Genomic DNA, 13,520 nt, shown 5'->3' on the forward strand with positions numbered 1-13,520 from the left:
GTTTTAGTAACAGGGTTGGGGTCAAACATAATGGTAATTGTAATTAAAAAATCTGATGTTGTCGTAATCATAATTAAATTGTAATTGAGTTTAGATAATTGCCTTTGTCATTATAATTGCCATGAAAATTCTTTAAATATTGTCAATTATAATTTATTAACTCTAAACCGGGGGAATCACGTAACAGTTCCATGTACATTTCAACACATATGTACCAGTAATTAACAATTATGAATCAAGCTTTCCCCATATTTTACCATTTAAAAAAAATTGAAATCGAGGGGTACACATCAAAAATATTAAAACCTATATTTTCATTGATTAGGAAGCCTAACAAGGTAACTGATAAAAAATAAATTAGATGAGAGATATTTGTTTTTAGTGTGTTTTACAGCTGATTTAGGACCAATTATCATAAGAGATGCTAACAGAAAGCTAACACAAGAGGAAGGTTAACTTGTATAAAGTTATTTATTAAAGGCTCAGTAATTGTGATTAAATGTAATCGAACTTTAGTAATTGTAACTGACTTTCTGAGGATAAAAAAGTAAATAATTCCAGTCACTGTAATCTGAATTATTTGTATTGAACATGGGGAATTAAAAACGTAATTGTAATTGACCCCAACCCTGTGTAGTAACGAAGCCTGGACTTTGATTGGATGTTTCACGTCTCCATTGGATAAAGAATGAGCATCTAAAGAAATCACAAACAACACTGAAAGACAAATAGGTGAAAAAATCATCTTCAGAGCCCCCTGATTTCATCCAATCCTCAGCTGTTATTCATGTTCCTGGTCACTTTGAAGAATCATGTCCATGGCTGCCGTCAGGTGTCACTAAGTCTCCGTCAGTACTTTGAGGGAAAGTCCCGCAGCCTTGGCGGCCGACATCAGCGAGGAACCGTGCGTCTGCTTGGCCGACAGTTCCAGGTGTGTGCGCGCGTGTTTGGAGGCGTGTTGACGGAGGCGCGCGTGTGCGGACGACGGGGAGGTGGGGGGCGGTGGCGAGCAGCCCGGGGACAGAGGGTGCTGGTAGATGGTGTAGCAGGTGGGGGAGGGTGAGGGGGGAGAGTCTATGGCACTTAGATCTGAAGAAGATGGGCTGGGGCAGCCCCCTCCTCCCTGAAGGTAGCGAATGCACTTCTTTTTCCTCCTAGGAACAGTCAGAGAGAGTTATCTGTGAATAAAGTGTGGATGGAGTCAGTGACGATGCATCAATGATCAACAACAACAACAACAACAACAACAACAATGGTTACCATGGGCAACATCACATCACATTCATCCATCCATCCATTCATTGTTCAGGCTGTTGTGGTGCACTGTGCACCGTCGTACCCCGTTTAATCTCGTGTTTCCCGCAGTGTTTCATTAGCGACTAATTTGTCTCTTTTTCGTGCTTTCTGTCTAATAATCCCAAAACAGGGTTGGGGTCAATTACATTTTTCAGTTACAAATACATTTTCAATTAACCACATTCAATTACGATGACAGTGACCTGCATTTTTTCCAATTACAAATAAATGACAATTATTTTCTATCCTCAGAAAGTCCTTTACAATTACATTCTCAATTATTAAAGTTCAATTACAAATAATCACAATTACCGTACTGAGCCTTTAATAAATAACCTAATAAAAGTGAACCTTCCTGTATGTTAGCTTTCTGTTAGCATCTCTTATGATAACAGGTCCGAAATCACCTGTAAAATACACTAAAAACAATATTTATCATCTAATTTATTTCCTATCTATTGGTTACCTTGTCAGGCTTCCTAATCAATGAAAATATAGGTTTTAATATATTTGGTGTGGGTGTCTGAGCCGTTTTTGTGTCAGTGTATATCTATATCCTAAATGTTAAATCTAAATATTAAATGTAAATCTTAAATGTTCAATCTAATTCTAAATATTAAATCTAAATTTAAATGTTAAATTCCTAGATTTATAGTTTTTTAAATGGTGAAATGTGGTAAAGCTTGATATGAAACATGATTTAATAATTGTTAGCTACATATATGTACTGTACATACTGTAGAACTGTAACATGGTTCCCCAGTTTTGCATTAAATTATAATTTTTATCGAACTTTCATGGCAATTACAATTACAAAGTGAATTATCTAAACTTACAAGTTACAATTTAATTACAGTTACGAGAGCAAGAGATCTTTAAAATTACACTTACAATTAATATTTGTAATTAATGATCAATTATGCGATTAAAATTATAATTGACCCCAAACCTGTCCCAAAACAATGAAATATGTTTTCTATGGAGGATTAAACCTGCTAAAATTAAAATTACATGAATGAATAAATAAATAAACGTGAAGAACATTTAAAATGAAATACAAATAAATAAAGTAGGAATATTTTACAAAAGATAAAATATAGATACAAATATAATAAATCATTAAATAAATAAATGCAAAATATATATAAATATAATTTATTTCATTTTTATTCATTTATTTTATACAAACATTTTTATTTTATTTTTGTTTTGTTTTTAGTTTTATTCTTTTATTTTTAATTTTGGCAGGGTTGGGTCGCAACAAAATGTAAATAGGGTGGGGGTCGGGGGGCTGTCCTAAGTGTGTCTGTCTAGTTATTTTTTCACGTTTATTTAGTAATTCATTTATTTTTCATTTTGGCAGGTTTTCTTTATTATTTGTGCGTCATGTTGATGTGTTTCCAGACATAAAGCATGACACGCGTCACAGATGTTAACCACAAGCAAGACTGTGTGTGTGTGTGTGTGTGTGTGTGTGTGTGTGTGTGTGTGTGTGTGTGTGTGTGTGTGTGTGTGTGTGTGTGTGTGTGTGTGTGTGTGTGTGTGTGTGTGTGTGTGTGCGCGCTCTGATAAGGATCTATCCTGACCTCACACACTCTTCCACACATGTTTCCATGACGTGACGGCTGGTTGCTGACACACACACACACACACACACACACACACACACACACACACACAGCAGACGGAGGTGACAGCAGGTCGGATTCTTATCCATAGGGTGAAATCTTTGGGTTTTAGCGAATCATCATAAATGTGCATTTATTATTTTTATTATTATTGTTATTTTATTTTTTTAACAGTTTTATTAGAATTTAGTACACTGAAAGGAAACAGGATTTCTAATAGTCATGACGTTCCTGAGACAATGCCACATTCTTGCCAATCTTTGCACATTAGCGACATTAAGTCTAGAGGTTAATGACTTTTGATATTTTCTATTGAAATAGTTATTTTTATCTTACTCCATTCCATAACTGCACATATGAACTGAAACTTCATTTTACATTGAATCAGTTCCTATGATTAGATGTTGAAAAATAAATAATTCACACAGATTTTAGATTATCTGACAAGTTTTATCATCAATATTTCATTGTTTATTTTGTATTTTTAATAACAGTTCTTATAATTCAAAATGACATTATAATGATATCAGATTATCATTATTATTCCTTTATTTGTATTAATATGAATATGATTCAAACCTATAATTTTATACATTTTTTGTAGATTATGACTGTATTAACTTGGTATTTATTATGTATTTTACATTTCTTTGGTGTTTAATGACTTTTCTGTTTGGGTTGCAGCATCTTTGAATGTTTTTGTGGACCAAAACGATCTAAATCCATCCATAGTCGACATCATATCTGATATACTTACAATATATTAAACATAGAAAATGTTTTCCTTATTCCATATTTACAAAACAAGCCAATTCAAAGGTTGCTAAGTTATAAAATCACCATTAGATCACATTGTTTTTTTGATTGTTTTCTGATGTAACTTAGATTTTATGTAAACAGATGTGACCTGAAACCTGATTGGTTAGTGCATGTAAAGGTCAGCATTGGAGCTCTGGAGGTGGGGCTTGTTTCATTCCAGACAGTGGGCGGAGTTTGGACAACGCAGGAACTTTTGTGTCAAACCAAACATGTGAGTAATGAAGTGTCTGACTGTGGAGGGGGTGAGTGGGTAAGGTGAGGGTAGCATCATGAGCTATGGTTGCTTTCAGTGGATGGAGCGCTTGTTTTGGTTGGTACACACCTGCAGGGACCGCACCAGTCCGTTTGTTGGTTGAGGCCGAAGCGAGCCCGGCATTTCTTAGGTGAGCCCGGGTCTGAGCACAACGCACGGCATGCACAAGGAGACGAGAGGGAAGGAGAGCAGAGAGGGGCAGGGCCAAGGTTAGAGGAGGCGGGGACAGGAAGTGAAAAAAGACAGGAACAAGTGCTCGTCATCAGCGCAGGGAGAAGAAAGAAGCAGCATTTATAGTCCAACCGTTAGTAGCTGCTTAGCACGCTACGACGCTAACAGCACCAGTTAGCGAGGATAGCATAGCCCATGCTAACATTGTTAGTACGGCTTCATCATGCAGCACGGCCACAGAAAACACACTTTCAACTTTACTAACGTCAACATGTTACATGTTTTATCAGTCAGTGCAGGTAGAAGTACTGTTACTTGATTGAAATTGTGCTCAAGTACAAGTAAGCTCAACATAAAATACTCAAGTACAAGTAAAAAGTAGCTCAATTAAATACTACTCAAATTAAAAGTTACTAGTTAGTTACTTCCCCCTCCACATTTATTTTTGGTAATAAATCTTGCTACGGTTCCCTTTCATACAGTAAACATCTCATTTATAATCTTAAAAAGGATGATATGAAATCTTACACAATTGGAACTTAATATATTTTCCATGAATGAATCTGTATAAAATAAAATGTTTGTCTTTTTCTTTTAAAATTAAATAACACCAATTAATTAAATTCAAAATAAAAAATAATTATCAGACTCTAAAGGGGTATGCTATGAATCTAGATGACCTCTTATCGCGCTAACTCCCGGGATTTAATAAGTGTGTGCTGAACTACAAAGCTCGCAGGAGCTTGATCACTATGGCAATTGAACGGCTAACCTGGAGGTCTACTTGAGTAGAAACACGTGTGTGCTGTAATAAAGTTCAACTGCAGAGCGCTGTCCGTTTATCATCCAATAGATTAATATCATAAATGATCTCACGCTTTTACGCGTTCATGGTGTCAGCAGCTTCCTGTCTGGGTTCTTTCATTCCTGCCTTTTTTGTAACAACAGGGTTATCTTTGGTCTGAATTATAGATTTCAAACCTTCATGTATTTATATTCATTACATTTGTTTAAGATCATAAGCTGTTCCTCCATTCATTGTAAAGACGCTCAGTCTGCCAGTTCTCTCCATGGATTGGTCAGACGCTGCAATCTCCACAACTTTCATGTGCACGTGCACGTAGTGAGGCTGTAATCACATGGCTTAAAAATAGCGTGTTGTGATCATAGGTGATTGACCTACGTAGTACAGCTTGTGTCTGAAAAGGAATGTTTGGTTAGTTGAAGCCAGCTAACGGAGATGAATCCAATCTAGATTCCTAACGTACCCCCTAAGTATAGCTACTGTACATTTATGAACTCTGAGAAAATAACCAACATTCAATGGTGTTTTGGCGCCGTGCATTGCGTTTAATCTGATTGGTCGGCTATGACGTGATGCATTTGATTGTTGTCTGGTCGTATTATTTTTTGTAGTTTCATAATGTTCATTGATAATTTTAAAACAAAAAATAATAATTTACTCAGTAACGGTTGGGTGTAGAAATGTAACGACTTTACTTCTTTTAAAACGCAAAATGACTGATTTAGAAATAAAAGCAACTCAATTACAGTAACGTGATTACCTCAATCCATTATTTTAACCTCTGTCAATATGATATGAATATAATCAATGCTTTCTTACAAGAGAAACTTTCTTTTTTTTTTGTCACCAGTGCATTTGTAGGCATTTCAGCCTCACTGTGACGTAACACTGGGTGTTTTTAAACTAATCAATACCAATAAATTATGGACTTATGCACCAAGTTTGGCAAAACATTCACACACCCGAAGAGGCATGTGTGTGCAGGCGAGGATACACTTTGCTTACATTTAGATCTGAGGGAAAAAAAGGCAAAAATAATAATGAAAAGGCATTTTTTTTGGAGGGATTACCTGTGTTGGAGTCCTGCTGCTTCTCCCTTTTTCTTCTCTTTTTCTTCCCCTGCAAGAGAAAAACAAAAAGGCCTCTATGAAAATAATCCACTAGTACAAACTAATCAGCCTTAGAATGGTTTGAATATCTTCAATTTGATCTAAACTGGATGAATTTTATAAGTAATGGTTTTAAATGCAAAAATCCGAAATAAAAACGGCATTTTGTTTCAAATTAAGGCCCAACTGTGCGATGATTCCCCCAAAAACTAGTATTTAGTCACTTCATACGTCAAATATTTGGTATTTGACGAGAAAATCTATTCATTGGAGCAACAACAAGAAAACCACAGGAGAGAAAGAACAGACATGAACCAGGTGTTAAACTACAGTCCTGCATATTAGATGTTACAACTCTTTACATTATAAACGGTAAATCCTATGCAGGACTTCAGCAGATATTGATCTAAAATGATTAGCCCTTATCGTTGTTTGATTGGTCTGTTTGATCACTGCCAACAACTCCTCCACTACTGACTATTATTAACTGACTCACCAACAACATAAGCCACATAAATAAACACCTGCCCATTGTTTAGCTACACAAACAACAAAGCAGCCCTGATTTATGGAGGATTGCACAGGATTTCCTGATCTGGTATTGAAGTGTCTTCTGGGAAATTGAGTCATCATATCAAGGACTATTTTTTAACGTTAAAATATGATGACAAGAAGCAGATAATCACGATTCCTTATCCCTGTTATTCCTGGAGGTGCGAATCTTGGTTATGGGTGCAACTTCCTGTGTGATTAATAAAAGGTAAATACTCCGGGAATATGCAAGCAATGCTGTATTGTAATGAGCTGTCTGATCGATGTATAGTTACTTTCGAAAACAGTAACGGTTTTCGGAAGTATGTTGGTCAGTTGTGTGTGTGTTTGTTTGATTGTGTACACGATAACTTGAAAAGTTATGAACGGACTTTGATTACATTTTCTGGAAATTTTGAGTCAATGAACAACCGATTAAAATTTGTTTTTTTTCCCATCCACACTGTGGAACTCCTGTTAAAAATTGTTTAAGAACACTGATGATGTCATCAACAGTGATGTCGTTGGTGTATGATCATACACACACACAAACAGACTGATCATCATACTTCTGAAAACCGTTTTCGTTTTCGGAACAGCGTCTCCGTGCAGACGTACGGATCCGATCGGCCGTTTTTTGAAAGTCTGCGCTTAACGATAAATAACAATAAACAGGATGTAATGGCCCACAGGAATGAGTGTTCATCGTCTCCATCGTCTTTTGTCATCACTGCCAAAGTTATTAATAATTATTATATTAAAGTCAATAATTTTCTTTCATTTTTGGCTCTTTTCATTTCTTAAATCATTAGTGAAAATTGAATTTTTTTTTTTACATAAAATTCAAAATTCTTGCTGTAGTTTTAATTATTAAACATTATGGATATTCCTCATGTAGAAGAAAACACAGAATATGATAATAAACCTGGTAAATAATGATTGATGGCCTAATGAACAGCTATGTAAAATATAAAACATTTTTAAAAATCTTGAAAAAGAGGATAGATCAGAGTTCAGACTGACAGAAAAGCACCAACACTGAATTCAAAAGTATCCAAACAGCCACCGATGTGTGTCTAGACCAGACGTTCTCTATGGTTTTAGACTTGGGTGCACACAGGATTAGATCACATTCCACACATTCAGTGTTGGTCTTGATTAGGACCAAATATAATCAAAGTGCTGCTTCCAAAAAACGGAGACAGCCAGGCCAGCCATGCAACCCTGCCCTCTGTTAGTTAAGCAAAAACAGGCTGATTTATACCTCTGTGTGAGCCAATCAGATCCGTGTTTGTTTGCGTTCGTGCTGTAGCGAGCGAGCCATTCAGATCATTGGGGGGGAAAAAAAAAAGGTGCATGCAAAACCTCTGCACAAAAAGGACCCACAACCACTTCTCCATGCAGCGGCTCACATACTTCCATCACAGAGGTATAAATTGCACCGTAAGACGTGTCCCTACCCAATCAGCTTTACTCTTTTCCCCGCTAAGGCCCGCCTCCTGCAAGAGTTCAACAGCACACTGAGAAGATCAGAGGCAAACAGCAGCGGCTCCAGCACACGGCCAAACATCGGACTGAAAAACACACACACTACTACACCGACTCTATCTTATCTCAGTCTTTGATAGCTCGGGGCCGGGCGGGAGTCATTGAACACACCACATATTGACACAACAGGAGGTATAAAGCAGACGACAGTGAAATAAATCTGCTTGAAGGGCTGCATGATACAAATAAAAAGGTTCACATTTCTAAAACTGTAGAAGCTTTTGACTGAACGCTTTTAAAAAGAGATATAAATATATTTCCACCCTTTGCCTTCAAACTAGCATTAGGTCATCTCATCATTTGTTGACTGGACGTTAGCTCGCTAGAACCCTTACAGTCTAATGTTCTTTAATGTGCGTTGTCCCTTTTATAAATGAAGAAATCTAAAATTTAAAGCTATTAATCTGGTAAAAAATATATATATATTTCTAATCTTTTTTCTCTTTCTTTGTTTTCTTATGAAGATTTTTCATTTTGTTTTTAAGGGAGAGGTTTGGCTTTTTTTGGCTGAAACTTTTTCCCTTTTCATCACTTCTGCTACGACTAAACATCACTAAAATTTCAAAATAACATCAGATTTTGTCTTATATGTTCCTCTCCAACAGGCCTTGCTGATGCAGTAAAACCACTATGTGTCTTGTTGCTGAGCTCATTAAAAACATTAATTATTAATGTATTTTTAATCTTTATCTAGTTTAATTTCTTTTTTTTTTTACACAATTTGCAGTTTAACTGAAAAAAGAAGCTGTGTTGCGTCATTACCAAAGCCCATAGTGGGGTCAATTATGATTGTAATTGATAATGAATTACAATTAAGGTGTAATTATAATTGTAAATGTAATTTAAAAAATGTGTTGCTGTCATCATGGTAATTACATTATAATTGAGTCTAGATAATTGGCTTTGCAATTGTAATTGCCATGAAAATTCAACAAAGATCGTCAACATTTAACGCAACACTGGGGAACCATGTCACAGTTCTATGTATAGTTCTACACATATGTAGTTAAACGTTATTAAAATATGTTTCCAATCAAGCTTTCCCACATTTTATCATTGAAAGATATATATTTATAAATCTAGTCATATACTGACACATAAAAAGCCCAGATGTCCACACCAAAAATATTAAAACCTATGTTTTTATTAATTAGGAAGCCTAACAAGGAAACCAAAAGATAGGAAAGAAATGAGATGTTAGATATATCATTTGATTTGGGTGAAAACAACTCCTGTAACCATAGCAACCAAACGACGCATTATTTCTACAACAGCCGGTGTAAAATTCTCACTCCTTTCACGATTGTCCACAACAAAGTGAAACTGTTTTTACTTGTTTTCTCTCTTTTGTTTTAACTTCAGCGACGATGTAGGCGACAGTAGGATAACGACAACGTACAGAGAGGAACAGGAAGTGTACTCACGTAGTTGTCCCGAGCAGACCAGGTTGGGTAGAGCTGCATGTGCAGTTGTCTTTCCTTTCTGGCCAGCTCGTAGTACTTGGCCTGCTCCTCACGGGTCAGCGCGTGCCACTGGTTACACACACACACACACACACAAGACACAAAATAAAACATTTGTGTCAATCAAAGATCTGAGATGAGTATATGAGGACGGTTTTGGACACACATGCTGTGAGTGTGTTTTTGACGCCTCACCCTCCGCCCCAGGATCTGATTGATGGCGGCGCTCTCCTTTAACGTACACTCAGCGATGACCTTGGCCCGCATTTCCTTCATATAAAGCATGAAGGCGTTAAGGGGCTTCTTGATGACCGGTTTCTTTGGTTCTTTCTCTCGTTTGACTTCCACGTGTTGTTTCCTAGAGGACAGACAGAAGAAGCGTCTCCTTTGATCTTTGGATCAAAGTCAAAACCCACATCAGACCTGCATCTTGTGTCGTTCATTCACTACTTACATGTACATGCCCCGCTCATACTGTTCGTGTTCCTGTTTCCCTGTAGGGGGCACTATGGCTGGATGGGGAATCCCTGTGGGATGCATCCCTGAGGGGCCGAGCATCAGGGAATGAGGGAACCTAAAGGGGGATACAAGACAATAGAAATGGTAACACACACAGGAAGGAGGCTTAAACTGGGAATTTAAGCTAATGCATCAATTAAAGGAAAGATAATAGAGTCAAATCCAGTAATTTACTGAAAAAAAAACATCTTACTGGGTTTCAAAAAAAGTTGATTCATTTTGTTACAGACAACAACCCTAAACTGAACTGACATCAAGCATTAATGACGAGTAAATGACCATCACCAGGGTTGGGGTCAACTGTAATTGTAATCGCGCAACTGATAATTACAATTATAGCGTATAATTGTAATTGAACAATCTGTTGCTCTTGCAATCGTAATTGAATTGAAATTGAATTCAGATAATTGACTTTGTAATTGTAATTTGGATAGAAATTCTATAAAAACCATCATTTACATTTAAAACTCAAACGTGTGGAACAATGTAACTATTGCTTACATACGTACTTAATGATTCAAATATGATTCAAATCAACTTTTCAGTTCTCTTGTGGATCATTTTACTATTAAAAAAAATGAAATTAAGGGATATACTACAAAAAAGGCTCATATGCTCACACCAAACACATTAATATTAATATTTTCATAGGTAAAGAGCCTAACAATGTAACCAAGTGACAAAAAACAAATTGCATGATAGATACATTTTTTTTAGTGTATTTTACAGCTGATTTAAGATATGGGTCAAACTGAGCCGTTATCATAAAAAATGCTAACAGAAAGCTAACACAAGAGGCAGGTTAAGCATTATGGAATTATTTATTAGGGCTCAGTAATCGTGATAAATTGACTTTCAGGGGAATAATGCTAATTATAATTTTGATTGTAATAAGAAAAAAAATGCTGATCATTGTAATTAAAATTAATTTGTAACTAAACATGGATATTTGAAGACGTAATTGTAATTGAAAAATGTAATTGACCCCAACCCTCAAATGCTTTAATAAGGTTTTCAGCAGCAGCTGTGTTACCATCTGATGCCACTAGGGGGCGGTACAGTCTCACTGACTGAGCTGGAGACCTGAACAGGATAAGTTTTCTAGCTAGTTTAGTATTCGTATTATGCTGACGTAGGGTCATATTTAACATAATATTGAACATTTATGTTTCAGAAAATATAAATATGGACATAAATAAATAAAATTCATGAATACATTTGTGCGAAAGAGAAAAGAATCTGCAGCAGGAAGCTCGACGTATCTTTAGTCATCATCAGGGTGGAAAAAAGATATTCCAGATCCATGAGAAATTTGCATGTTTTTACACTCATACTTTACGTGTTTTCACACTAGAGTTAAAACTGTTGTTTGAAACAAACTTTCCAACATGTTGGACTTCACCTGGTGGAAAAAAAAAGCACTGTTGAGCTGCAAGGAGCAGAAGGCCTTCGACAAATCCTCAAATTGATCTGAGTTGCAAGATGAAGCGTGAAGCGTGACATTACGAGTAGCAGTACAGTTGACATGGACAGGTATAAAGCAGCAGCAGCAGCAGCAGCAGCAGCAGCAGCAGCGATTGGCTGAGTTGGTTCTGTTGACAGCACACTGGCTCTGCTCCTGGTTCCTCTACAGCGGCTGGAGAACCATTTATGTCTCTTGAATGATCTGAGATAGAGTGCCGGAGGAGCCACACTGTGCTGTGAACAGTATCGGCCGTGAGGCAGGGCGCGGACTTTCCTTTCCTTCAGCTGGGTTTACCTGGAGTAGGACGAGGTGCTGTGGAGACCGGACGAGTACGACTGCCTGAATCCACATGCAGAGAGAGAGGGATAGACCGGCTGGCTCTGCCTAACACGGCACAGCACAGGGAACACACCACAGTGGTTGGAACTAGCTTAGCTTCTCTTTTTTTTTACACTCATGTCAGTTTAAAAAGCATTTTGGGGCTAAAAAGATCCTTTTATCTGTTTTCTATATCATTGCTTTCTTCACAGTTTTATAAGAGGTCATCACTCAATCACATGATCAATAACAGGCACAAACACCATCATTTAAACACTTGCTAATTTAACACTAGGGTGTCCCGATACAGATTTTTCACTTCTAATGCAATACCGATATTGCAACCTTGGGTGTTCACATATACCGATACCGATATCGATCCGATGCGATATCAGCATTGATTAAACATAATTGAAATTTAATCTTGTCGTTTGTAGTTTTTTTTGTTAGGTCTAGGAGAGACTCTAGAATAGTATTTTATGTTAAAATTAATAAGAAAAATACAGCTCTAAATCCATACAAAAATAAATAAATTATAAAAACACAATTTGTAGTATTTGTTTTTGTTTGTATTTCTTTGTGTTGTCTTTTGAGAGTTTATTTAGAATGTAAATTCTAAAATTCAAATAAAATATTGCAAACCCCCCCCCCCCAAAAAAAAAACAATATTTCTTTCCAATGAGCATATACAAAAAAGTTTGCTTTTTAACAGACTTTGAATAGTTTCCTTTGATTTCCTTTGTGCTTCAGTATAAACTTTTAATCAAGCATTGAAACAGGATGATTATATTTGTATCATGCATTGTCTGATTATGTCTGCTGTGTTTGTATTTTTCACTGTCACTGCGTGTTGTCATATTGTTGTGGAGCTGTGTACGTTTAGCCTTTTATATTTTACCCCCTGCACCATGCGGCTACGGATGGAAATTAGCGTTTAGCTAAATCCGGTGCATTGACAACTTTGGCTGTGCATGAACAAACACTCTCTTAAATAAACAAATACAAATGAATGAAATAAATGAAAGTAGAAAATGAATTTCTTCTAATCAGAGTATCATTTGTTAGTGTGTGGTCATCACACACACACTTTATCTTCTCATACCCTCCTGTCTTTCTGCACACTGATCCAGATCTTTACGCACACTGATGCCCAGACACAGAGACCTGGAGCTGCTCAACATTAAAAACTAAACCGTTTAACACTGTGATTCCTTCATGTAACACCAGCTCCTGAGTCACCAAACACCTAACGCACGCGTAGCAGACGGAGGTATGCCAGGAACAAAACGAGACGCTCAACATCACTTTGCTGTCGCTCGTACGGTGACAGAGGAGCCACACCCTGTGTAAGTGATGGCTGAAAGTCACAAGTTGAAAATTCCCCGCAAATGATGGGAAAAAAGGAGCCGCTTAAAAGCTTTGACCCTGACATTAGCCGCACAAACGACCCCTAAACAACCTCTGACTGCTGCTCTGCTCTTTAGGCACTCACTTAAAGGAGCACTTGGAAGCATTTTGGCTGCTTCGGAGCGTAAAAATAACCGCTTAAAGCAATCTTAACGTTCAGTAATTACCATAGAGCAGATTAGGGTACT

General features: G+C 36.8%; 1 protein-coding gene across 10 annotated transcripts in view; it reads right to left on the minus strand.

Moving 5' to 3' along the window:
- Positions 1–431: 431 nt before the first annotated feature.
- tcf7 (transcription factor 7) overlaps positions 432–13,520 on the minus strand; it is a 63,315-nt gene continuing 50,226 nt past the window's right edge. For 2 of the 10 annotated variants that reach the window (XM_028466744.1, XM_028466748.1), the window contains 8 exons: positions 11,902–11,991; positions 10,078–10,197; positions 9,819–9,981; positions 9,585–9,692; positions 8,073–8,111; positions 6,043–6,091; positions 4,066–4,138; positions 432–1,154 (listed from right to left, as the gene is read on the minus strand). In XM_028466744.1, coding sequence (XP_028322545.1) covers positions 839–1,154; positions 4,066–4,138; positions 6,043–6,091; positions 8,073–8,111; positions 9,585–9,692; positions 9,819–9,981; positions 10,078–10,197; positions 11,902–11,991 — 958 coding nt within the window. In that variant the 3' untranslated portion in view covers positions 432–838. Of the gene's footprint in view, positions 1,179–4,065; positions 4,139–6,042; positions 6,092–8,072; positions 8,112–9,584; positions 9,693–9,818; positions 9,982–10,077; positions 10,198–11,901; positions 11,992–13,520 lie in introns of all 10 variants that reach the window. The other 8 variants (XM_028466750.1, XM_028466745.1, XM_028466746.1 and 5 more) reach the window with 8 other exon arrangements.

Source organism: Gouania willdenowi, chromosome 14 (assembly GCF_900634775.1).
Source record: "Gouania willdenowi chromosome 14, fGouWil2.1, whole genome shotgun sequence".
Classification (NCBI taxonomy): Eukaryota; Metazoa; Chordata; class Actinopteri; order Blenniiformes; family Gobiesocidae; genus Gouania; species Gouania willdenowi.